Source organism: Gymnogyps californianus, chromosome 1 (assembly GCF_018139145.2).
Source record: "Gymnogyps californianus isolate 813 chromosome 1, ASM1813914v2, whole genome shotgun sequence".
Lineage (NCBI taxonomy): Eukaryota > Metazoa > Chordata > Aves > Accipitriformes > Cathartidae > Gymnogyps > Gymnogyps californianus.
The window spans coordinates 211516585-211543212 of NC_059471.1; the positions used below are offsets into that span (position 1 = coordinate 211516585).

General features: G+C 42.1%; 1 protein-coding gene across 2 annotated transcripts; it reads left to right on the top strand.

Annotated features, from left to right (window-relative positions):
• Positions 1-25409, top strand: SEPHS1 (selenophosphate synthetase 1). Of its 2 annotated transcripts, none has more exons than XM_050895808.1 (9): positions 1-6; positions 3150-3411; positions 6613-6716; positions 11339-11446; positions 12407-12561; positions 13391-13481; positions 16827-16926; positions 18503-18715; positions 24068-25409. In XM_050895808.1, the coding sequence occupies exons 2-9, from the start codon at positions 3219-3221 to the stop codon at positions 24280-24282; spliced, it is 1179 nt and encodes a 392-aa protein (XP_050751765.1). In that variant the 5' UTR covers positions 1-6; positions 3150-3218; the 3' UTR covers positions 24283-25409. The 2 variants fall into 2 exon arrangements, with proteins under 2 accessions (XP_050751765.1, XP_050751757.1); XM_050895800.1 differs by lacking the exon at positions 1-6 and adding an exon at positions 711-943.
• Positions 25410-26628: the final 1219 nt, after the last annotated feature.

The window sequence follows — 26628 nt, forward strand, 5'->3', positions numbered from 1 at the left end:
GAGCCGGTAAGAGGGAGACCTGAGGAGGGAGGGAGGAGGAGGGGGGGGTGGGGGTGCAAGGCGGGGAGATTTAAAGGGGAATTCGCCTCCGCCGTTACGCCGGGCCGGGCACGGGGGGCGGCGCGGCACCGCCGCGGCGCGGGCTGCCCGCCTGGCCCCGGGCCCCGCCGCCCTCCCTCAGCCCGGCCCCGGGGGAAGGGCGGGGGAAGAAGGGGGGGGGGGGGGGTGCGCCTCACCGCGCCGCCGCCGCGGCCGCTTTAAAAAAATCCGGCGCCGGCAACGCACGGGTTAAATTTTTCGCCCGCCGACATTTTTTTTTTTTTTTCCTTTTTCCCTCCTTCCCCCCCACCCCCCTCCTCACACGGAGCAGCGGCGGCGGCGGCGGCGGCGGGGGGGGGGGCGCGCGCGCCCAACGTTCCACCGGCCGCCCCGCGCGCGCGCGCCCGCCCTGGGGCAGGCGGCTCGTGCCGCCTCCGCCTGCAAACCCTGCCTCCGCCAGCAAGGGGTTAACCCCGCCCCGGCTGACATCTTACCTGCACGCACGTGCGCCCCGGACCCGCGCGGCTGTGGGGGGGGGGGGGGTGGGGTGCGTGGGGGGGGGGGGGTCGCTTAACCGTGGCCAAGCCGCCCCCCCCCGCGGGGTTTGCTCCCTCCGGAATAAGGAAAGGGGGTTGCTGCGTGCCCGGCTCCTCTCTGCGCGCAGCGAGCCGGGCTGCTCTTCCTCCCCCGCGCCTCCTCCTCCTCCTCTCCGGCGGCACAAAGAGCAACAGTGAAGGCCCTGGCTTGCCTTTAAAGGCAGCGGCTGGAAATTTAAGGTGTCCCAGAGCCATGTCTCTCCGCAGCGCTCCTTACCGCACTCCGTGGATAAATGGTTGTTGCAGTTCCTCACCTTGCAGGTCTCGGGCGGTTGGGTTGCCGTTAATTGCTCTTGGGTTTGTTTTGGGTAGGTACCTGGCTCTAGTTCTTCCTCGCTCTCCCCTTTTGCTCCTGTGCTCTCCTCTGTCTGCTCTTTAGGGAGGCAAGGGTTAAACTTTAGTTTTTAATATTTATTATGCCGTTCTTTTAAAGTAAGAAACATCTGGGTTACGAGGTGTTTTCTTCTACTGGGGAGGGATGCTTAACGCTCAGATTGCATGCCTGCGTAGACTGCCAGCAGACACAAGAAACTTGGTTTTGCAAGGAAGGTTGCTCCCATGGCAGTCTGCGAAATACATAGTTGCGTGCAGTTTTGTTCAGATCTTCATTAAAAAGTTATTGTGTTCTTGCACTGTGGATGTTTGCCATTAAATAAAATCTTCTTGTTTGTTTCAGTATTTGTTTTCAAACCGGGGAATGTAATTTACTGTTTCTTTACAGTCCTCAAGGCTTCAAAAAGTTCCTGGTAGGCTGTGGCCTCTGAATCCTTTCCTATGTAAGTAGGTAGGGGGTGCTAAGCATATTGCAATTACTAGTTAGATGAAGGAAAATGTTTCCCTTGTGGGGCAAGCTGCTTTTTATAAATTTCTGGAATTAATTAGAATGAAGTGTTAAAAAAGAATGAAGGAAAAAAAAAATGCCCCTCCTTGGAAAGCTTTTGTCTCCCATTTCTGTTGACAGGTTGTTTTCCAGACACTATCTTTTTTTTTTTTTTTTTTTTTTTTTTTGATTGCAAGTGCTTAGTGTCTTGCGTTGGAAGACAACAGCTACGAACTGAATTCATTGCTCATCCAAGACACGTTCTTGTAACTAGAGTTTGGATTACTGCCCGAGCCTGGGCTGTGGAAGATTTGTTTTAAATAAGTGCCACGCCTCCCAGAGAAGGAGGGAAAGCGCTGTAAAGGGGAGTTGGGCTCCACATCAGAAGTTCTCAGGGAGCTTAAAACTTCAATTCCAACAAAGTATATTCAATAAGTTGTTAGACTTAAAGGTTTATGGAACGGATGTACTTGTTAATAAGTGCTGTATAGGAGAGATCCGTTGCACAGTCTGTAGATTTACTTCTTTCTTACATTTAGCGCAGTCGAACTTAGCGAGTACCAGTCACTTGCATTTGGTTTTTTGCTTTTCAGCTGAACCTTGTAACAGCATGACCGTCAGTGTCAGATTTTGTCAGCAATGCTGCTGAACTCCGTTCTTGTTGTTAGGCAGGATCCTTGCTTTCTAAGAAACTACCACAGACAGGTCGTTTTTAGTAATTCCTGAAAACTTCTTCTCTGAGAAAGATGAATTGCATTTTATCACAGCCATTCCTGCTTAGAAGTCAGTGTCTCGGTTAGGCCTCTTATTAGTTTTGGAGTGTGGTGTACGTGAGTCAGAGTGGAAAAACGTTCTAAAATTAGACGTGCATTGTTAAGAATTTTATTAAATGAGTTGCATCAGTGTCTTTTTACGTTACCATTTTAATGGGCAATTCTCTGTATTCTCAGTATCATTAGTTGACTAAAAAAGGGCTCGAGAGGCAAGAAACTTTTCTTTTCAACATTTTTATGTCTGCGAACATACTAGAAGGTAAACTGGCATGTTTGTAGGTAAACCAGTCTGCTTAAATATGGCCTCTCTGTTCTTCTGTTACCTGTACTAACAGAACACCGGGATTGTGTTTTCCCCAAAGGAGAACAGGTGTATTGAGGAGTTTCAGCTTCTTACATCAGAACTGAAGCAGAGCCATTATTTGACAAGCATCTTATTTTTGAGATTAATATGTTAATGGCTAAAATTATGACCCCGCGCTGAGCTGAGTATAAACAGATGTCTCCGCTGAGCGTGTTGCAGGATCAGGGCCCAGGTTGCCGTTTGGAAATTGGCCTCAGTGCTCTGGGAGCTATTATTTCTTTCATTACCTCTGTGTTAAATGAGGTCGGTAAGTGTGTTAGATTCTTTTTTTAATGAAAAACTTATGCAGCGTATCTGGAAAAGAAATTCATTCTCTGATTTGCCTGGCATAGTTATAGTTTTAAATGTTGGAAGGTAGGAAGAGGAGTCATTCCTTTGTAGTCTTAAAGAAGTGAGTTGTGTGAGATGTGCCCACCTGTCTTAACAAGTGAACGACGTCATCGAGTGCTTTCTCTTTCTTTTTAACTTGCTCCATGTGGAAAACCTGTTGTCTTGCAGGTCCTAGGAATTTCTAATGTTCCCAATTTTTTATTTTTTTTTTTTTTTTTTTAAATTAGACTGATCAGCTGAGAAACTGGTACCATTGCTCTGGGGTGGGAAAGGCCAGCAGTCTGTGCGAGAGAACCATGTCTGTTCGGGAGTCGTTTAACCCAGAAAGTTACGAACTGGACAAGAGCTTCCGTCTGACCCGATTCACTGAACTGAAAGGCACAGGCTGCAAAGTGCCGCAGGATGTCTTACAAAAACTGCTCGAATCTCTACAAGAAAACCATTTTCAGGAAGATGAACAGTTCCTGGGGGCAGTTATGCCCAGGTTGGGTAAGTAGTTGCTCCTCTAGACACGTGTGGTCCTTCTGTTCGGTCTGCTTAGTGATGCGATCTCATTTGCAGTTTGTTTAATCAGTTTGAAAATTGTATGTTGTATAATGCATGCACAGCATCCAGAAATCTGAAGAATGAATCTCGTGTTGTCATTTGTTGGCATCTGGGATACAAGAATATTATTTTAATTATTTAACATCCTGCAGTGCGCTCGACTACAAAGAAAAAACCATCAGGAATGGCCATCATGATAGGCACGTTGTTAGACGTTAATCTCCTCCTCCCTTTCCCCAGTAGACGCTTTGTGAACGGAAGTCGTATCAATTAATTTCTGGGCTTGTATATTAATACATTGCCTTTGGAAATTTATGCAATGAGTGCGATGAATTTTATGCAATTAGCTAACTCATAGGTGAAGTTCCCCTCTCCCTCCCCTCCCCTCCCCTCTGTTCCTGGGTCAGAGAAAGTGAGCAAGAGAAAACTTTCTTGCTTCAGCTGACTGGGAGCGCATTGTTTCACAGTTGTCGTTTTTCCTTTCAGTCCTTTCGTTGTTCCCCACTCTAACTTTTCTGCTCACCTGTAGAAGCTGCCTGGGAAAGGCTGTCTTTCCAAGACCTCTGTGTTCTTGCCAGCTTCACTTTCTCTTTGATATTTGCACAATGATGCAAGCAGTAAGGGAAAACAACCTGCACAAGCTACCTACATGGGGAACAGGGCGAATGTAGGTATTTTGATACCAGCTACTGTACCTAATATTGATATAGATAAATTAATGTAGATAATGTGTTTAATGACACTTTAATTCTGTTTGTCTATTTACTCAGCCCTGCGTATTCAATCTCTACTTTGCAGTGCAGAATGAATTTTTTCCCTCAACTTAGGAATATCAATGTAGCATTTATTCTGAAGTTATTTAATTATCAATTTAGTGTCCAATAACCTTATTTAAAATTATTTTAACATTGCTGATTGTCTATAAGCAAGCTAACAGGTTGCAACCCATTATTCTGGTAGAGATTGAATTCAGTGAGAGATTAGTAAGGAGCCCGTGTTCTTGCTTAAACAATGGCGATCTTTGTATGAAATATCTAAGCAGCAATTGTGTGTGGAGTTGGGGTAGCACTATAATTTAATATTCCCTAATGAAGGACACTTCCAGCTTCTTTTATCCCCAAATTGCTATTTATATGTTTTTTTTCTAAATTAAATAAGTTGTTCACAACAGCGTTTCAATTTGGCAAATTTCTAAAATCAGTAATAGTTTGTTTTAGATTTAATTATCTAGCTGTTGTGGTTGGGTTTTTTTCCTCTTATAAACTTACAGGCTCTAAACAGTAATGGAACTGCTAATAGATTTTTCTTCTCCAGCTATATGAAAAGGTAAAAAAGTAGACTAGTGCCATCAATATGTAGGTGTGATATTATGTAACAGGAAATCTGTTAGTAATAGAAGGTGGAGAGTTCAGGTGTCTTAAAAATATGCTTTTGTGGTGAGTATCTCTTTAACAAATGTGTCTTTGGATAAGTTTGGTGTTATTTGCCTCTGATACTTTGTGCTCAAAAGGGATAGACAGGTAACTTTACAGCCTGTACACATGCACCATGCTTTTGAGATGCAGTCAAGAGGGAAATTGCCAATAGCAGGCTCAAGCTCGCTCCTTTTCAGTTCTGCAAGTGGTGTTACCCAGAGCAATCATAAATGTGGCTGTGAGTATATCCATGAGTAAGCAACTGCAAGTTTAATATTAATTCTCAGAGCTGTTATGGACCTTGAAATCACTGTTTTCAGTCACCTCTCTGAACAGATTCACTTATTTAGTCAGTCCTGTTTTGGTGGAACAGAAACGTAGCCTCAGAAGGACTGTCATGTCCCCTTGGCCTGTCTGTCAAGCAGCACTTTCACTGAAGTTGTGGAAAACTGCACAAGTGAAATCAGTCTTGCAGGATTATGGCATGAATAGGTGAACTGAGGGCAAAACAGCTCCTATACGTGAGCCACCTCTCTGTAACTGCTTATATGCACTTCCCTGGAGACATTGGACATCATGCATAGTGGCTTGGTAGCTTCTGCGGAGGATGAGCAACCCTAAATTACTGCTCATGAGCTTCTGTCAGTATCCCTTCTCTTCCGAGGCGAGAGAGAGGCAAGATCCTCTCCTACTGCCTGGTAGACCTTCTGCTCTGTGTCCTCAGTAGGACCTCGGATGGCAGCAGCTCGCTCCATCCCTGTACAGGACACTGCCAAATACTGGCTGGTAGCTCTTGCTAGGTAGTGTGTTTCATTAGTACATGGGAAAAAGTTACTGTGTGGCATCTGCTCCCTGAAAACTGGCTGTTTGAAGACTCTTGCCCTGCGAGGTATGCAAAGTAACGCTAGGCAGCTTGCTGCTGGCCCAGGAAGGAGGTAAGCTACCTGCCATTGCCACGAGGCACAAGGATATCGACAGGGAGCGCAGCTCAGCTAGCATGTGATTTGTCACCTGCCGCTTTTGTGCGGGCTCTTGCATCGCAGCAAATGCCGGGTGGTTTTAATATTGCTTATTCTGTTTGAAATATCCACCGTCAGGGAAAAGGCTGCGCTTGGTGTTGTGGGTTTCTCAGAGGAGTTTCCCCATCTAGCAGGTTGTCTTGCTGCCTTTCAGCCTCACAGAAGTAAGGCGAGGTTAACACAGTTGCAAAAGCTCCAAGTGGGTGAATCATCTTTCACCAAGGGCCTAGGTTGTGACTTGTGGTGTTCTTTTTGTTCCTCCTGAAGTGAGGAAATGCCCTTTATGAGACATTATGTCGTTTTAAAACTGTCACTATGTTTTTGTTGAGATCGGAGTGACAGGAAAACCTATTTGCTTTTGACAATATCAATTTATGTAGTTCCTCTTAACTTTAAATGTACATACATACAAGCACAGATGTTCTTAATGCACCATTGTTATGCTCCAAAAAAATGTAGAACATCATAGTTTAGTTCTTGCTTTCAGCCATTTACACTTCTGTTCTGTTCCAGTCCGGAGTTTTCATTCTTTGCTTGGTTTTTCTCTTATTTGTGCTATGTGCTTTCTCCAAGGAAGGAATTTGCCATGTCTGTTTAGGCAGTGTTGTGAGTTGTATTTCACAGGCATGTTTTATAAATTCTCTTGTTAAGAGCAACAGATGATTAAGGGCAAAGTTACTCACCTCACTGATGGATTTCTGTCTTTGCAGGAATTGGGATGGACACTTGCGTTATTCCATTAAGACACGGAGGTTTGTCGTTGGTCCAGACGACAGATTATATTTATCCTATTGTGGATGATCCTTATATGATGGTAAGTTGGCTAAACTTAATTGTTAGCTCACAAATTGGTGATTTGGTTTGTGCTTCCCACTTACCAATCTGATGGCAATTTTGACCGTTTCGTCTAGATGTGCAGTGCTAATTGTTTGATTAACTGCATTCAGAGTCTTTGCTAAATACAGGTGAAGAGGGAAAGGCATAGTTCCATCCTGTAATCTTTTCCATGTCGGCCAGGAATGCTGCAGTGCTGCTTTCTATAGGTGAAAGTTGGGAGAACTGCCGCCTTTAATTCAAATTTCCCTCCGCCTGTGGGATTTGGTTTGAAAAGCTCAAAAGGGGGAAAAAGAGCTGTCTGAAGCAGTAGACAGTAAACTCCACTTACGAGCAGAACTGCATTGTAATTGGCCTTTTTTGAGGTTCTCAAATAACCAGGTAACATGTTAGAACTGGAAATGCCTAAATGACAGTAGTTGGGAATAGCACCTGGCAACTTCAGAGTGCTTTGTGAACACGAGTTTTCCCATCGTACTACCTCTGCTTGCAGATGGATAAGTTGAAACGACTTTTTGGAAGTTGCACGCGCTTTGACTTCGGTTCCTTCTGTGTCCCTATTTCATTTAGTCCACCTCAGTAGAGATTCCTCTGTGGTGTTATGTGTGGCGGTGATCAGTATTGACTTGAACAGAAGGTCGTGGGGAAACAAATGAACTTTAAAAAAGAACGTAGTAAAGCTGTAAGGAATTCTACAGGAGGTGTTTGTTAAATGAAAGTTAAGAAAGTTAAGAAACGCTAGAATTCATGTTTCCTGTGATTTGAATGTAACTCCTTTGCTTTAAGGCATGCTTTTACTGCTGTTTATGTGATTGCATGCTTTATTTGCTGTTGCTGTTTCGTTGTTTGTTCTGTGAGACCTGTCAGGTAGGTTTTGGACATGCAGTTTGAGATTGGGACTGAATAATTTTTTTTTTTTTTTTTTTTTTTAGCATGCTTGACCAGGTGTTGTGCACATACGCAAGCCTAGCTCCTTTGATTTCTGTTCCAGAAGAGCTCTCTTTCTGCAAACTGAGCAGCCAAGATCTCAGGCTGGCCTCTAGAGTACAGAGTTGTTGAGCTCTCTTGAGAAATTTGATTCTAGTGGCTTCCTTTAATATCATGTGGGAACTCGTCAGGGACCAGAGGAAAAAAAAAATATATATATGTTGTTGGAGAGCTGTATTCAAGTTCATCAGCTGAGAAACACTCTCTTCTCACGTTGTAACAAAAACTTGTGAGGGACAGTGTGAGAAGGCTGTGGTGAAGGGGGAGGGTTGTTTTGTTTGGAGATACAAAGGGGTTGAGATGCTGCAGGAGTGGATAGATGAGCCTTTGCCCAGATGAGGTTTAGGCCAGTGTGGAAGGAGTGGAATGTAAATTTGGGCATAGTCCAATTTTAGTGGTTGCATTGTAGTTACAGTCTATACTGTGATCCGCATGCACCAGCAGCTGTAACTTTGGTGTTTTCTAACTCTCAAGTCCTTCACTTTTCATTCTTGTCAACATTCATTTTAATGTCGTGACTTGCCACTTCCTAATCTGTTTACAGATGTGTATTTCTTAGAATACCTGTTCTCAGTTAGCTTTTGTCACAAGCCTTCTTGCTGATACCTGCAGTGATGATCCAGCAGGGTTGGAGCTGTTGGATCCTCTACTCAGACCTCTCTTTCTTGGGGACTAGAGTACCTGGGGGCAATATAGATTGCCATTTTCTTGTGTGGACCAACATCAGTTGGAGGATGGTCAAATACAATTTGCCACGGGGTTTATGGATGGCTGTTAAGAGCAGAGGAATGGTGAGACTCAGGAATTTTGAGTTTGTGTCCAGGCTGTGTAAAGGAGTGTGCTCTGGGCTCCTCTGTCCAAGACAAACTGCTGCTGCCCTGCTTCTCCAACTGCTTCTTTCCCTGTTTTTAGTCTAGATGCCCCCTGACCCATGCCTGTTGTTACCACTCTCTGTTCTCATTATCACTCACATGCAGTCCACACTCTGCTTCTTGCTCTTCTGCTCTGTCTCCTTACCTAGTCAATTCTAGTCTGGTTTTGGGTGGGTGTTCCCTGATTTAGAGTCTCTTCCTTTCTCTGGGCACAGTGTCTACCTGCAGCTCCTTATCTGATCTCTCTTCCTAGTTGAGGGGAGAGGAAGCAAGGAGGGAAGGCCAAAAGTGCAAATGGACTCCAAGCTGGGTGCTGGGACAGAAGGGATTAGAAAATGGCGGAGGAAGGCAACGCTGCCTGTGAACTCAGCTGAACTTCAGATTTCTGCTTCAGAAAACAGCTTTCTCTCACTCTGTCACTGCCTATTTTAAAACAAAGTTCTGCAGTTATATGCAAAAAAACTCTTCCTTCTTTTCCCCTTTCCCCTTCTCTTTGGCTTTGTTCTTGAAAACACTCAATTCATGTTGTACAAAGTATCCCTAGGATGTACATCTGTAAAATCTGTATCCAGCATAGGACTTTTCAGCTTAAATGGTTTGATATTGGAAAAGTTACAAGCAATTGAAAATAGGTTTCATAATAAGTATCAAGCCACTGGTAATAGGACTAGTACTGGCCTCTGTTGTGGCACTGTGGAGACACCTTTTTGAGTACAGGAGCAGGAAACTGGCTGGTTTGAGAGTGGACTTCCTTCCCCCACCATTCCAGGGTGCTCTTTTAAGAAGAACCTTCCTTCACTCAAGACTGGCTACGGCTGTCTGATACTTCATCCTTTGCCCTTATAAATAGTTCTTAGTATTGCACACAGATACTTGTGTTTCAGGGGGACTAAGCAAGCAATCAGGTAGCGTGCAGGACCCAGCTAGGCTGACCCCTGTTTGTGAATCCTGTTGTGTTTATCGGTGTTCGCAAGCCTCTGCTACTTCAGACTTGAGACTTGCACTCCCTCAATTTGTTTCCATAGTGGTTTTGCCAGTTGGCAAAAGCAGTGTTAGACTGACCTCTGACTACTAGAATAGAGAGCTGTTGTCAGTGTGGTTTTAAAAACTTATCTGTCATTCCTAAGAGGGCATAAACCAGCAGTTTGCTTGGTAAATACTGAAGATAGTGGAGAATGGTTTGATAGTCCCCTTCCAGAAAAGGAAAATGGCAGGCTTTAGTGTTCTTAAACATCTAGAAATTTAACAGCCAATATCCATCAAACCATGCAGTACACAGCTCGCTCTTCTCTTAATAGTTTAAGATTTAAATGATTAAAACATATTCCAGTTCCAAATAGAAGGGATTCCTCTGATGCCACTGGAAGCTCTTGAATTTATGAAAAACTGGATTATATTTAATTGTGATTTGGAGGTGTTATTTCATGTCATCAGCAAGTAAGGTTGTTTTTATGTTGATGGTCTTGCCTCTGAACTTTATGAAAAGCACAGATTTAAAATCATAAAACCAGATGTTGGTTACAGTTCTGCAGCTGTAACATATAACAATTTTAATAAAATGCTTGGAGTCTTCCAGAGTAACACAGCAGAATTTGTCCAGTATTTTTAAATTATCTTGCTGTCCCTTAGGGCACATCCTGTATCAAAGTTCTGCATCTTCATCAGGAAACTTGATGTCTCATCTGCGCTGGGTCCACATCCCAACAAACCCTCACTCAGATCCATTAATTTAGCAAAATTAGAGTAGCTAAGCTCATGTGACCCAAGTGATCCCTTCTCAGTCCTGTCAGCTTCAAGACTTCTTAAGACTAGATCTCTTGGACAGATTTTTGTTAGTGGACGTGTTCACACACACAAAAGTCAATTAAAATGTATGCGCTGTAGCAAAATTCAGCCTTATCTTGTCATTTGAACAAGTGATAGAGTAGGCACATCTCCCTCACCATACAAGTGGCAGGGGACAGACATCTCCCCTCAGTAGCTGTGTGTGCTCTTAAGCGGTGACAAGGCCAGTTTCTGGGAGCCCTGAGCTCCTTAATCCCCGGCACGCACTGTCTTCTGCAGACAGCTTCTTATTGATGTCCTGACAAAAGAAGCACCCCAGTGTGGCTGTGTGCTGGCAGCACAACTCTGTCCTCTGGGAAGAAGAGTACTCTCCTAAAAACTCAGGAGTGTAGATGTGGCCGCCAGGGTAGCGCAGAGGAACAAGCAGCTTTCTCATCAAGGTCCGTCTCCTACATATTCCGATGCAGAAGAGGTACAGCAGTATACGCTTTTCGGATTAGCTTCCTAGCAGTTGTGAATTACATATGATGGTTGTCTTCATCAGTGTGTACAGTTTTGTGCTGGAATAAAGTTAATAGGAACATATCAGATTAAGTAAACTGAGCTTGTTATCAAAGCTAGACTTTGTCGAGCTTAACTTCAGCCTCTAGAATTAGGCATCCAGCCTAAACTCAGTGTGGGATTCCTATGTAGTCAGTGAGAGAGTATGCTGACCAAGACTGCTGGGATGAATTCTCACTTTACCTGTAAAGGGAACAGACATCTGCACTTTTAGGTGGGGACATTGCACGAAATGGATTGTACCGCATCTTTGGCTGGGTTTCTTAATGCAGGAGCCTGTGGAATAAGCGACTGTCTCAGAGTGCAGACTTATGCTGGAAGTTTTGTTCATGGCAGGTGTTTGTCTGAACATTCACAAGCAGTCCTGCAGATTTTTTTTTTTGTCTTTCTTTTTCAGGGACGGATAGCATGTGCCAATGTCCTAAGTGACCTTTATGCCATGGGGGTCACAGAATGCGACAACATGTTGATGCTCCTTGGAATCAGCAATAAAATGACAGATAGGGTAAGATTTTTGGTACTTTCTTTTGAAGGAAGACCCAAACAGCTAAACATGCTTAGAAAGTATTTATGTTTAGTGTATTTTCTCCTCAGAGTTTGAACCCTTTTAAAGAAGAGATGGTTTTATTGAATGTCTCAGTTGATAGTATGGGTCTTGCCTCATAAACATTCTGAGGTCACTTGCTAAAAGTTCAGTTTTCTGTGGCATTGTAATCTTCTGCTGCTAATACCTTCATCCCCACCAAAATGGGGTCCTTGCTTCTGTCAGTTCAGGGCTATATTGCTCCAAGGCAGCATTTGATTACCAATTCATGTATCAATCTGGATAGATACTTCTGGTTTGCTTATGCCAGCTTTGTAACATCTCTCTGAAGCAGAAGAAACTGAAATAGATTGCTTTTCTTTCTTCTCTTTTTCTTTGCTTTTCTTTCTTCTCTTTTTCTTTGCTTTTCTTTCTTCTCTTTTTCTTTGCTTTTCTTTCTTCTCTTTTTCTTTGCTTTTCTTTCTTCTCTTTTTCATGGAAGTGACCAGCATGTATGTTTGTTTTGCTCTAGCAAAAAAGGGATGTTTATTCTTAGAAGGAAGTAAGTTGAAACTTTGCTGGTTAGTGGAGGCCAAATGCAGCTTGATTTAACTTTGCCTTATTGCACTGCACTGCTGTGGCTGTACCTGCTTACAACAGCAGGCCAGTTGTTCTGAGTTTTCTTTACTTTTATATGACCTTTTGAAGAATGTTTCTTCAGCATAAGAGTGTCTCTTCACCTCTTTTACATAGAGCTGTAAAACCATAGCTCTATGGGATAACATGCGATTTTCAGGAGGCTAACCTCTTCCTAAGGCTGGCTTTTCTGTCACGAGCTATTTGCCATGAGGGCATTTGGCTTGAGTGATTAAAGCGCTGGACCACTCTTGAAATGACTAGCACTGCTGTGTATGGAACTCTGACTTCTGTTTTGATCTCTAGGAAAGAGACAAAGTGATGCCTCTAATTATCCAGGGTTTCAAAGATGCAGCAGAAGAGGCAGGAACATCTGTTACTGGTGGCCAAACAGTGTTAAATCCCTGGATTGTTTTAGGAGGAGTGGCCACGACAGTCTGTCAGCCTAATGAATTTATAATGTAAGTTAAATCGCTAAACAATCAAAGGCACTGGTCTGAAGGGATACAGTAAAAATCCTTTAAATACCGTGTTGTGATCTTGTGATCTGTCTCCTGATGAATAAAGCAGTACCTTCTCCTGCTTGCATTTGTCCTTAGCCCTCAACAGATGCCACATCTCCTTTGTACATATTTGCTTTTTTAAACAGGATGTCCTTTTAGTTCTCCCCACCCCCCAGTATCTTTTGATCCTATTCTCCTTTTGACAGGAGAGTTAAGCGTCTAACCTTTAAAGGTATTGAAGACTGTTTTGGGACATAAATGTCTGTCATATTTATACATACATTTTAAACCATCTCCCAACTAATCTATTAATGGCTGTAGAGAACTACAGAATTGCTGTCTTTACAGCATTCTGTCCATTTAACAGTAGCTGACTTTGAATGTCCCACTGTGGCATGTTACACTATACAAATGAATTTGTTCGTGATCCTAGTGATGGTTATCTTATGCGCTGAGTAACAAAGGTCAGGTTTTTTTCCCTATTCTATCTTAGGTCTCCAGTAAATTGAAAGAAAAGATGTAATTCTGTGTGCATCTGACTGCAAGCATTCTGACTGCAAGCATTGTTCTATTCCAAGATAGAAGGATTAGCACTTTTAAATAAGTTTGCAGCATTTTGCTCAATAATATCCCAAGGCAATGAATCCCAAAGGGTAATTCTGCAATTAGTCAGGTTTTTAACTGTGCAACAAGATACATGGGTCTGTGAAAACATAATTATCAGCACTTATTCCTAATAATGTGTGTGAATCTGACTGTAATTAATATATGAATTCTTTGTTTTCAGGCCAGACAATGCAGTGCCAGGAGATGTGCTTGTATTAACTAAACCCTTGGGAACACAAGTGGCTGTAGCTGTCCACCAGTGGCTAGATATTGTGAGTACACTGCAAAAAAAGCAATAGGGAAGAGGGGCATGAGTTAAAGGTGACCTTCCTCATTCCCTCAAAATGACAAAGTTCAGCAGTGTAATAAGTACACCGAGGGCTCAGTTGGGAATGATCTACCACCTCTCTCTTCTTCCTCCTTGGTGTCTCAGCCTTACCTGCTTATGTGCAAAACTCTTTTGGAATAGAGACAGTTTACTGTTTTGTGCTTAGTGAGCCCATCTTAGTTGCATCTAATTCTTAGTTAGTTCTCAGGCATTGCTGTAATAAACCAAATTGTTTACTAACAGAACAACAGACTAGCACCCTGGGTAAAATTATGCCCTACTCCACCTGCCAAAGTAATTGGCAAAAGCTTATTGATGGCAATTAGGCCAAGATTGCTGTCTGTGTTCACGGGCTTTCTGCTTGTGTACATGGAAATATATCTACGTTTCACATGTATTACCCTGTGCATTCAATAAGAATATTTCTAGCAGCATTATGTATGTAGACGTACTTCCATCTGTTACTTCAGGCAAAAATGTAACTACTGAACTGAAAAGTGACTGCAAAATTGGCACCTGCTTATGTTGTCTGGCTCCCAGTATGTGTCTTCAGAATTATAACTGCTCAGTTTACACTTTAAAAAGATGCATCTCTTCTACTTTTGGGACTACTGAGCCAATAGACTGGCAGAGGAGTGAGCTGGAATCTACTTTGTTTTGGCTGTTGGCCACTACATTGTCAGATGAATTCTAATTACACGGCTTGTGTTAGCAAAAGTGGGAGAGAACCAGCTTAAACCTTCATTGGAGTCCAAAGCTGAGCAACAAGAAAAAAATAATTTTTCTCCTTCTTCATAGGGTCTGGCCTAGCAATTTTGACCTCTGCAGAGTCCTGCGTTTTCCAATCAGATATAAGGATCAGGGCCTCAGATAATCTTGATATGAAAATGAAGTGAAACAACAAGACACCAATTTTATAGTATGTTTTCTGGCCATAATCTTACTTTTTAACATATCTATTGTTGTACTGACAAACAGACTTGCAAATTAAGGATATTCTGAATTTCCACATATTTCAAGTACTTCTAATTTCCTTGACTGTCAACCAGAAACACTTTCTGGTCTGAAAAATGAGGACAGCAAGGAAATCAATCCTCCTATTATGTGAAAACAGAATATATCTTTGTGGTAGGAAAATTTCTGAGTAGCTGTGGTGCCTTTTCTTTAGCTTTGTTTTGTGAAAGAGCAGGGAAAGTGAAACTAGAATTACCCATCATAAATCCACCCATAAATCCAATTTTGGTAGGGAATTTGACTTTATAATAAAAAAGTATGTCGGAGAAGGTTCATAGTACAGCAAGTTTATGCATAGGCAAGAAAGGAAAACTGGAGTGTAGAGAGATGTGGCTGCAACACAAATTAAAAAAAAAAAAACCACAACGTAAAAGCTGAGGTATTTAAACAGAGCAGTAGCAATTGCGTTCCTGGTGAGAAGTGAAAGGAAGATCCAAATGGAGGCAAAATTCATCTACCTTGCTTGGTTGCTGCCAGCATTGTTGCAGCCAAGCCCCAGCTGTGTTGCTGGCAGCAGCTGCCATAGGGTGCAAAGGCAGAGACTGCAAAGAGTCTGTAGGGGGCTGGGGCCCCGGGGGACCGGGTCAGGGATGTGCTAGGGGTGATGAAGCTGTTTGCTGTGGCTTTGGCTGCCAGGCTGATGATGGGGACTGATTAGGCTGGTCCACAGCTGGGAACTGACATCCCTTTGCCTTTTCCTCTTTCAGCTGAAAGGCATGAAAGGGGTTGCTGCGATGTGCCCCTTCAGAAGGGGTTTTCTAGCCCTTGCTGTTGTCTACAGACCCTTCCCATTTGCAAATCTAAGCTTGCTTTTAAAAGTTGCTTGGGGATTTTTGTGAACTTTTCTGCCTTTGTCTCCTGTCTACTAACCCCACCATCCGATTGCTATAGTGGAGAGGAATTTGCATCTAATTTGTATCCTGCCTGTGTTTGTGGCTCTACTAGCCTCAGCCTTGAGTTCTGCTTCCACCTCGTTTGTGATTTCCATTCCCATCATCTGACATGGGATCATGTGTTTCCATCACATGATCAGCCTCAGAACCATGTTTTTGAAAACTAAGGCAGAGTGACTGCTCGGGTTTTTCAGTCATACCTGCAGTAAGAATAATCACTATTCTGTCCCCTCTCTAATAGCCTCATTTATTTTTTTTTACTTGCTCTCTCTCTTACTTAATTGGTCAGACCCAGTTCAACCTCATTTCAGAAGCTCTGATCCTACTGCTATACTTCCTTGCTCTTTAACAAATGATTTGTTTTGGCTGACCAGTCTTTCCCCCTCTTGCCATTTCTGGATTCTCTCTTACACCCCCTGAAGTCAGCACTCATTTGTTAAGGATAAGAGCCTCTGACAAGATCCTTCCCCGGTGCAGCATCATATACCAATTTTCAGTCGTTTTTGCACCTTTGGTTTAGTAAGAAGTTTGTTCTACGCATTTATTCTACGGAATGGCAGTGTAGGCATTGTGGCTTCAAAAATCCTAGTTTTGTTTACTTTCAGTTGTCTGTAATTTTATTTCCATTGCAAAACAGAAGAAAATTAAACCAGTTTGTAGTGTTGCTCTTAACAGCTAAATGGTTGCTTTGTTTCATTATGGATCTGGAATTACTTCAGCTTTGAATGAAACAATTGCCCTTTATAAAGGTACCATTTCCTAAATTGTTCTGAGACCCTTTTGGGATGAAAAGCATTGCTTAGTACCTGATGGAGGCATGAGTCCGTACAAGACACTGGAGAATGGGTGGAAGGAGATGCTGGTGTTAAACTGTAAAGGAAGCTTATGAAACTGCCTTAATCCTAACTCACTAGAGTGATTACATCCTGCCTTACCATACATTCCTCAGACCTGGACTTGTGGATATCAGTGGCCTTTCTTGATCAAAGTGTCCAGATGTGAAATCAACAATTTTCACTTAAAAAACCAAGAAGCCAGAGATTACAAATCTCAACATCCAGCAACAAAGTTCTTCTCATTTGGCTGCGGAGTTCAAGGCAGAGAGTTGCCTTAAAGGAGTTCTTTGCCCTAGGGTAGGTTATTCCACTCCACTCTGCTGCTGAAAGCAAGATTTGAGGTGCTTAGTGCCTGATAGATCTTTAAATGAACTTCACTTGGGTACAGCAGAGTAAGGCACACCTCTGACTGTTGAACCTTTTGCCCCTCTTTAACTGAGTTTAAAAAAAAACATTTTGGATGAAGGATTTCTTTAAAGTGGTAAGGGTGTGCTTTAAAATATACAGCTGAAAATCTAAAACAATCATCTTTATTTCATCCATTAGCCAGAAAAGTGGAATAAAATCAAACTAGTGGTAACGCAAGAAGATGTAGAACTAGCATACCAGGAAGCAATGATGAATATGGCACGACTGAACAGAACAGGTAAGAAGAGATGTGTGTGGTGGGGGGGCAGAGGGGAGGTTGTGGGTTTTTCCAATTCCATATTTAATTTCATTTCACTGCCGTGGGGAAATGTGACACAGCTGCTTTATACCTTCCTTCTGCCCCATCTTTCTGCTGTTCAGTGTTTGTGAAGCAAGCAAATTAAAATCAAACGCCCTCTTTTAATTATACAGCAAAAACACAAATGCTGCTGGAGATGATTATGACTCATGTGAGTGCTGTGAGTAACATCCCAGTGAGTTAGAGGATGTTTTAAAGGGAAATATATTGGATTTGTTCCTTCTTATCTTCTCTGCCTAGAGAATTCGTGAGGGCTTGACTGTAATAAGGTTAAAAAAAATCGAAATAGAATAAAAAGGGAAAAGCTCTTCATTTTTGTACGCTTCAATTTAAAATTTTTTTTTTTAATTTTGTCATGTTACGTGCTTCCCAAAGTGTGGACTATGTAGCGCATGTTTTCTTTTCTGGTTTGGGGTTTTTTTTCCTGTTTTTGTGGGTTTGTGGGTTTTGTTTTGTTTTTTTTTTTTTTCTTTTAATTTTGAAGGGGGAAGGTTCTGCTCTTACCCTAGAAATTTTAACCCAGGATTTCCCTTCTTTGTTCGAAGTATCTTTGGAAGAGCAGAGAATTGAATTAGGTGTTTCCTCACTTCTCAGTTGAAGGAACAGGGATAGTTAAATATCTCTTCTCCCGTTTATTCAGTTTTCATTTGGTATTTGTTTATGTCACCCCACTAGTTTTTCATTCTTTCACAAAGTCTTCCAGGAAAAATAAATTACCAGGATTGTCTTATGGAAAAGAACTTGTCCTGCTCGTGTATTGGGGAGCACCAAAGAAGGGCAAAGCATTCTTGGTTTTGTTTTTCTGCACTCACTCTTGTCAGGCACCTTTAACAACACTTAAATATTCTTAACTGGAGCTATTGTCCTGCATGCAGAGGTGCCCTTCTTCTCCCACCCAGGGCTCTGTACTCGTAAATGCCCAAGAATTTCATGAATGCATAGGTGAGGAGGATGGGGCCCTTCCCCCACAACCTGCAGGCTTTGTTCTTAAGCTCTTAAACTTTAAGTGTCCAGAACTTAAGTTCTGATGTGATTGTTTTACAGAGTGGCAGGGGAAGAGATGTGACAAAACTGACCCAGGATGAATGAGCCTGGTCCTTGCCCTTAATGAAGCAAAGCTGAGCTCAGAACCTCGCTGGCCCTCAGCTTTGGGAAGTTTGAATCTGGAGCAAACCCCTGTTTCTTAGACTGCTAATATAAATTAGTAGCACATGTCTAATAGAGCATGCTCATAAATATAACTTCAGTGCTGGATTTCTAGCATGATCATTTTTTAAGGGTTACATGCAGTATTGGTGAACTCCAGTTCCCTTCAAGCATGATTTTTTTTTTTTTTTAAAATTTTAGTAATTTAAACAGTAACCCAACCTGATTCGAATTAAAGGTATGCAACTTCATTCCAACTGTGCACAATATTGTTGAAGCATTGCTTTTCCTGATAATTTTTTTTCTGATTTGTTTTTTCCCCGCCCCCCCCCCCCTTCCTCTCTTGTAGCTGCTGGACTCATGCACACTTTCAATGCACATGCAGCTACAGACATCACAGGATTTGGAATCCTGGGGCACGCACAAAACCTTGCCAAGCAGCAGCGAAATGAGGTGTCCTTTGTTATTCATAACCTTCCTGTTCTTGCTAAGATGGCTGCTGTCAGTAAGGCTTGTGGCAACATGTTTGGCCTCATGCATGGGACTTGTCCGGAGACTTCAGGTAGGTGACAGTTGTACCACCCTCTTCCTTCCCTACACCTCCACGTTAGAATTTAGTAACATTTCAAATGTACAGATCATGTGCTTTGCATTCAAAATCACAGTTAGTTTAGTGTATAGCCAAGCTAATGAGCATTAGCCACACAACTGTTCACAATTAACTTCTTCAGCCTAAGTTTCAAACCACCATCCTATTCTGAATGCCTTTACTTCCTTATGAAACACTATTATAGAAACCCTTGCAGTATTTAGAACATTTTGCATTTAGAAGTTAGTGATGATTCTGAATTCTTTTGAAACCTATTTTTCTCTTAGCTGTTCACTGCAGAACAGTGAATGTCTGAAAATCCCAGCACAGCGGACACAGTTTTCTCAAAGGTAAAGCCACTTGCAGTAGGTTTGCCAGTCAAATGAGTGGTGTTCTGTTTCTCATTATGAATTTGTGTGAAATTTAGTGCTGAATGGGCCAGTCTTGGTGACTTCTCTGTCCACAGCATACAGACATCCAAGAAGAGAGATTTTTCTCCCTTACATTTATGAAATCTGACTTTATGGGACTGTGACTAGCAGCAAAAAAAAAAAAAAAAAAAAAAGAATTTAGTCTCTGACCCATTCATTACTTGAGTTCTCTATATAAAGCTGCCACTTGCAGTGACAGTGAATACGACAGACGTGTACTGAGAATCAGGTTATGGACAAACATTTAAACAGTCATCAGGTGATAAGAACTTCTGATGTTTTTTGAAGTTGCCTTATTATTAAGTGTCGGCCACTTTGCTGACTAGCACGATCGCTGTCTTCTGCTGGAAGTCTCTATACTTCGTTTTCCCCTTGAATCTTCTGTCCTGTTCCATTTTGTTTTTCTTCTTTAATCTGACTTTTCTTTCTCTTTGGGAAATGGAGAAGATGTAGCAACAAATCTGTCTTTTCTCTTATCTCATTTCCCCACCCTCTTCCTGCTCTCCAAAAGTATTATCCAAGTTCTCTGCAGTTCACAACAGAGGGGGCCCCTTGAAGCAAAACAGTCCGAAGATCTGGAAAGAAACATCACAGTGAGAGCCATAAACTTTTCCCCTAGTGAATACACAACTTACCATGATCTGCTGAATTGTTCCTTAGCCATCTGTGTTTAAACAGACACTGTCCTACAGAGACTGTATGGCTCAGATGATGTGTAATAGGATATGGGACGTGAACCCTTTCAAGAGTTCAAATCCAGCGTCAGTCAGCAGAGACCAGAAATACCTGGTGGCAGTTTGGCAAGCTGTGTCAATAAGGTTGGTAGCACCAGACAGATTCTTACTACCCAGAAGTCCACGTAACCAGAGTGCTAGTAGCATTTGTTGTCAGTTGCAGAGAGTCCAAAAAATAGCGTGGACACAGAGCTGGAACTGCAAGATGCTCTTTCAGGTGAGTGGCTGTGGCAGAGGTTTGTATAGCAGTTGGCATGGGAATGGTTTAGCTGCAAACCGAGTGCTTGAGTCTTGAGAGCTGCCCGTCCTGCACCCTGGGGATATCCAATTCTGTCTTTTCATTGAAGGAATTTAAAATGGTGCGGGTGTACGCGCTGCTGTGACAGTACTTGGAAGTGGAAAACGGTCGACTTCAGAATCTCTTTTGGGACTGAGAGCAAGAGGTGTCTTCGAAACGCTGAATGGCTTATGTTTCAATATAGATAGATGATAATGGAAAAACCAGCAAGACATATCTGGTTATTTGTGAACTTTGGGTGCCTCAAAACATGTATATTTGATTTCATCACAGCGTTGCATTTCTCGCGTTAGAGGTGGCTGTAGGGATTTGTTACAGGGCAGCGTCTGCCAAATATTAGAAAGATCCATAGCCACGTGGACGCAATAGCTCTGGTCTGAAAGCTATATAACTGCAGTCCCATAGGCTTTAGGCTTATGCTGGATAGCCTGACACATTGCAGCAATGTGTACTAGCTTGGGCATGGTGTGCTGGGATGGCTCGTTAGCATTCAGACCCAGGCTGTTTGCACACTTCGTGTCCTGGGGTTGATTTATATGAAGGCAAGCATCTGCCTTGCTGCGCCTGTATATCCAGTTGTGAGGATGCCTTTTGGGGGGCTGCTCAGGGCTGTTCATACCGTAATACAGATACGCTCTTTCTCTGTTGTCTTAAACTTCCAGAAATGCCTCTGTCTGTAGCTTCTTCATTTGTGAACAGATGTTTTTCAGCAGAGTGGGCAGGCAATGAGAAATTTACTGGAAAACGATTTGAATGGATTTTAGGACTGTTGGTTTTTTTTCCAGTGCGCGTTTGCTGGGCACCTGTTGACAAAAGTCAGTGTTGGAAAGATCTATTATGTCATCTGTTCCATCCTCCAGGCACTCTTGCTTATGTAAAACTGCAATTTTAAGAAAATACACCATGATTTTGTGCTCTCTTTTAGGTAACTCTTTGGTAAAGGTTAACGTTGCATCAGGCAGTTAGTTTCAAAAAACTTAATTGTCTATTAGACTGGCTGTTTGCAGAAATAAGTTACAAAGTTACTTTACATGGGCTATTCATGCATGTGTGTATTTTTGCCGGTGTTCTAATAAACTGTTGACTGGTGTCGGCCAACTTTTTTAGTGGTGTAGAGGTATCTCAACAACACGATGTTTGTGCAAGTTTTGTGGAAGTAGGCAGATGGGTAGAAAAGGGCTATGTTAGTGCCTGACAAGAGGCGAGGCTAATGATCTCATCCGTTTGTTAGTCATTGTGGGAGAAAGCCATTGGCAGGAGCAAGGACACTTGGTTTCGATTCATGAACTGTTTGTATCTCTGCTCTTAATTGCAAAGCTTTGTCTAGTCTGCTTTTGAAGTTTTCTGTCCAGTTCCCAGCTTGCATTAGAACAGTTAAAACCAACAATGTTCAAAACCTCCAACCAAAAAACCCTGTAGATTTTTAGAAAGGTAAGCCAGGACAGATACCAAGTATCTGTGTCCTTTCAACTCCCAAAAGAAGCGTGCAGTGAGCTCTCAAACCACCACGGCCATTTGTTCATTCTGTCTGCAGCCCATTTGCTTTGTCTTCAGCGGTGGCTGACGCAGACCTCAAAAACTTGGTACACCATGAAGCGCTGCTTGCTTCAGTGCAAAATGATCACTGCTGCTTCATTTTCCACAGGCATGTCGCAACAACTTAAACTCCTGGTGGCTGTGACCTTGCACAGATGGAAGACTTCTTGTAGTTGTCCATGGGACAAAAAACAGAGCAGCTGGGAAGGCCAGTAACATAAAATAGAATAGAATACATAGTGGAAAACCTTAAGGATTTACTCAAAGGGTTAAAGAGACTGGTCAGTCTACCAGAGAAATAATTATAATCCCTGCAGATAGGAATCCTACTACGGATCAAGAGTAGCCTATAGCCTCTATTAAGGGTTATTGATCAAACTGTGGGATGCAGCCAGCAGGTGGGAAGTGATTTTTGATTGGAAACTGGGATTTTGTACATTTTTCTGATCTTGCCAAAGAATGTTAACAGGATACGCATACAAGCGATACAAAATTGCAGAAGGAGAGTGTGTGGGGAAGAGATAATTGAGTGAAGATTACTCTTGGGCTCTTTCTTATTTCCTTTTTCCCCATACTTCTTCTCCTCCCTTCTGGCTAGTTAGCACGTTCTCTGCACTACCACTTGTAAACCTCTTCCCTGACTCGCTCGCACCCTGACATAAGTTTCTCTTCAATTTGATTTAGAGCCTTCCATGGGAATGGCACATAATTGCTTTGCAGTTGATTTGTCTGTTACATCTGGAGTAGCTTAAACACTGTCTTTCAAGCTTCTGGGGTTTTTTGTTGGTTTTGATGGAAGTACCTGGATGTTATGTTCTGAAATGTTTGAGAGGGGTAGGCGTTTTTCTGGATGGCACACTCTTTTGCTTCATATAGAACCTAAAAAATAACTTTCACACTTCCACATACCCTTATAAATAATTCCTCATGTTCAGTACCTGCTTCTTCCTCATGGCCTTAAATTAGAAGTGTCTTTAGTGACCACCGAGAGGACTGCTTGCTTGGAAAAGCGAACATGAAGGTGCCCATGGTGCTAAGAATCTGTCCAAGGGCCGCAGAGGAGGAGGTGGCACCGAGCCCAGGGTGGCCGGCTCAGCAGGTGGCCCTTTGCCCCCAGGGTTGACTCAGAGCTGGTGGCACAACTTGTGCTGCTGGCTGATGCCCTTGGCCTGGATGAGACGACTTTGGGTCAAATAACTCTTAAAGAGTAAGCAAGCCTCAGCATGCGCCCAGATTCCTGCTTGTGTGAATATACTCTCTTGCCTGTGTTCTCCAAACATTTTCCAATGGGAGATGAGATTTTAACATCCCTTACAAGAGGCTGCTCTGTGTCAGAGTACAGCACAGAGTACAGACGTGAGCTGCGCAAACTGCATGTAGCATACAGTGCTTTGAGGTTTAGTTAGTCATCTGCAGATGAGTTTGCTGCTCTGCGTTGCAGTGCTTCACACGTTTGCAACATAGTGTGAATGTAAAAACTGTAAGGGATATAGAAAAGCTGAACACTCTAGTAATAAAGGGTAGCACCAAAACACTTAATGATTTGGTCAGAGCCTCCTGGAAATTTGCACGAGAGCTGACAATGAAACTCATTCTAGTTAATTCACGTGCCAAGCCACCTTTTTCAGTGCTTTGGGATTCTTAGAATGGAAGCGTTCTTAGATTTAATAACTGAATGGCGAGCTTGCTAACTAGTTATTGTGCTGCTTCGGAAAAGCATTCGTAATATTCATTCAAATAAAATATTTTTCAGTTGTCTCTGAGAAAAAATCTTACGGGAAAGGCTAAAAAAGGTTAATAATTCTCAAACAGAGGGGTCAAAAGGACTGTCACAGGGAGCACTGGATCAAGCCTATGTTTGATTTTCTGCCTCTTGCATTCTCTGGTAATAGTCCCTACTGTGATGAATGATTTCATTGCGGGCAATGGGATTACTTGCAGAATCAGCTGCTACCAATATGTGGTTATAGGTATCTGAATATGACCTTTATCCAAAATGTTTCTGTGTAGAGGCACTTTGCAGTCCTCTGTTGGAAGTTTACAATGCTGGTGGTGTTTCAGTATGTCATTTGTTGGCATCGGTATGATGTCCCTTTGCCAACATCTTTTGTGTGTATTTGGCTTCATTTACATACCCACTAAACACTGAATTCAGGCACAAACTTCTTTCTGTAAAGCAAGAGCTCAGACTTCCACCGTGTCTTCTCTTGGAGTTTGACAGAATCCACTGAAGTCGCCAAGTGCTTGTCTAAATAGGGATTTGGCAGATCAAGGTTGAAATGCTTTGCAATCAGACATTTTAATGCTCTGCTTTTTTTCTTTGCAGGAGGCCTCCTCATCTGTTTACCACGAGAACAGGCAGCACGTTTCTGTGCCGAGATCAAGTCTCCAAAATACGGCGAAGGTCACCAAGCATGGATTATCGGCATTGTAGAGAAGGGCAACCGCACGGCCAGAATTATAGACAAACCACGAATCATTGAAGTCGCACCACAGGTGGCCACTCAGAACGTGAACCCGACGCCCGGTGCCACCTCTTAATATAGATGAAATAGCTGTTTGTTTTTAAATAGATCTATCCCCTTATCATCCTACGATTTAAAGAACTGTAAAAAGAAAAGAAAACTTGTTGTGTCTGCACATCTGGTGGCCTTGGGTCAGTTTATGAGTGGATACAATTAATAAAATAAAATCCATTGCCTTTTTTTCCTGTTACATTAACTGAAGATGCACCTAATCTTGAGGCAGCTTCTGAGTTGAGAATTATATTGTTATCCAATACTGTTGATTCATTTTGAATCTTTAGACACTTATCTCTTGCCGCATAGGCTCTTTTTAAAGGTGCTTTCACGTAGCACAGACATTACCAGTAGTAGTGTCGAATAGCAGTTTGTGTCCTTTCATTATATGTATATTTATCATAAGTCTAATTTTGATGCCTTGAGTGATATTCCAGAAAGGCAATAAATTGGTAAGCGACACGGTGGGTATACCCAGTAGTAAGAGGGTTGCATGATTACATTCGATCTTTGATATTTTTTTTTTGTTTGGTTTTTTTGTTTTGGTTTTTTTTGTTTTTTGTAAGGTTTAGTCTTACCAAGAGCATCTACGACTGTGGACATTGCTTGGTAGTGCACTCTGTTTAAACGAGCAAGTGCTGACTTTGCATGGAAAGCGCTTCAGAGTCGAAGGAGTCATTTTTAATTTCATTATTTGTAGACCTGACAATATTTACTGTATTATCAATGATTGTTTTCTTTATTGATAGTAAGGAAAAATAATTCTTTTTTTGCAATGTGATTGGATGTGCTATAGTGCAACAAAGGTTTTGCAGACCAAAAGGAGGTTACTGTATAATATTCATTTACAATTCACTATATAAATAACTACACAAATAATTTTTAAATATAATCAGACTAAAATAAACCTCTGTTCTGTGGATGGTAGTGTTTAATACATTTTATATTTTGTATAGTGATTACAAGCCTTTTTTGTTTCTTTAAAATCAGCAGCTGTTTAGTATAATTCTTAGTATTATTTTGTTCTTTGCTCAAATACATTTTTCTGCACGCTTTTGTGATCTGTGTTTAAAATCTACATTGCCGACATTGCAGCTTGAACTTAAGCTTGTTATTCAAAATAAATATTTAATTTTTTTTATTGCTCTTGTATAAGTGCATGAACTTTTTTGATTCCTAGCTGAATTACAAACTGGAAAGAGGAGAAATCCTCGGGTTTTTTTATTTTTATTGCAAGTGTAATTATATTGATAGTTGTTATACTCCTTTATCAATTCTGCAAGCTGCGATGTCCAGTGGTAATCTAGAATATCTCCGCCTGCGTGCCAGAGCTGGGGGCAAGTAGGTTATCTCCAAGTGTATTATCCACTTTATTTTGTTTATTTTACTTGTCAGCACAAAGTATGCAACGGTTTTGAATTGTTTCCTCTGCAAGTCCTCCTGGCTGCGCCTGCTGTAAGCTAGACGAGGGTTCGCGAGCAGCCCTGTCAGTGGAACGGATGCTGAAACCCGTCTTTTCCCCGACGGCACGGTAAGCTGCCCCGTTGCAGCAGGCTCACTGCTGTCTCCACTCTGCCGAGACACACCATGCGGTTCTTCTGCTGGACGGGACTGAGTCCGATTCACTGAACCAGCTCTTTTTAAAGCTTTTCCCAGATTGTGGAATTCACTCCTTGATATTCAGACCAGGAAGAAGAAAATCTTGGATAATTATCACTGCTACCAGCATGAATTGTGAGGGCTTCTGTCTGTGAAAAATGAGTCACTAGAGATGAACCAGTCTTGTGCATCATCCAAGGTTTAAACTTCCAGTCTTGCTCCTAGTGACGACTCTGGCAAAACTTGGCTCATCTTTTTTCCACTCAGTAGTGTTCTCAACAGACACCTTTTGCAAAGCTAGATTTTTTTTTTTTTTTTTTCCTTCCCCCTCCTGCCTTGTGAGTAGCCTAAACCACACAGAACCTCACGCTCCTTTTCCTGGAGAAGAAGCCTGTGAGTTGCATGTTCACCACACAACCTCAAAGCAGTAACTGTGTTTTTGACTTTCTTTGGAAAAGAAAAAAAATTGTTAGGTTTTTCACAGCAGTTCTGAAAATAAAGCATCAAAAACCAGTTGTCTGTGCAAAAAGTACTGGTTTAATTCCTTTTTTTTCCTGCCATTTTGTGAAGTTTGTTCTGTATCCTGATACAAAACTATGGAGCTGGCTTCTGTTCATTTTCTTTATGGTTGTGGACAAGACTGTTGTTACATAGGTTATTTTATTAGATTAAAAAATCCCTAACTAGATCACATGCGTGCAAAGCAGTTGAGTACTTCTGTGTGAAAGTACTTGTTACAAAGATCTGTCATATTTGAAACCGGTGCTAG

Bases quoted from the DNA above. Each gene is read 5' to 3' on its own strand.
- SEPHS1 (XM_050895808.1), top strand. From the start codon at position 3,219: ATGTCTGTTCGGGAGTCGTTTAACCCAGAAAGTTACGAACTGGACAAG. The intron at 12,562-13,390 runs GTAAGTTAAATC...CTTTGTTTTCAG, and splicing joins CAGCCTAATGAATTTATAAT to GCCAGACAATGCAGTGCCAG. The intron at 13,482-16,826 runs GTGAGTACACTG...TTCATCCATTAG, and splicing joins TCCACCAGTGGCTAGATATT to CCAGAAAAGTGGAATAAAAT.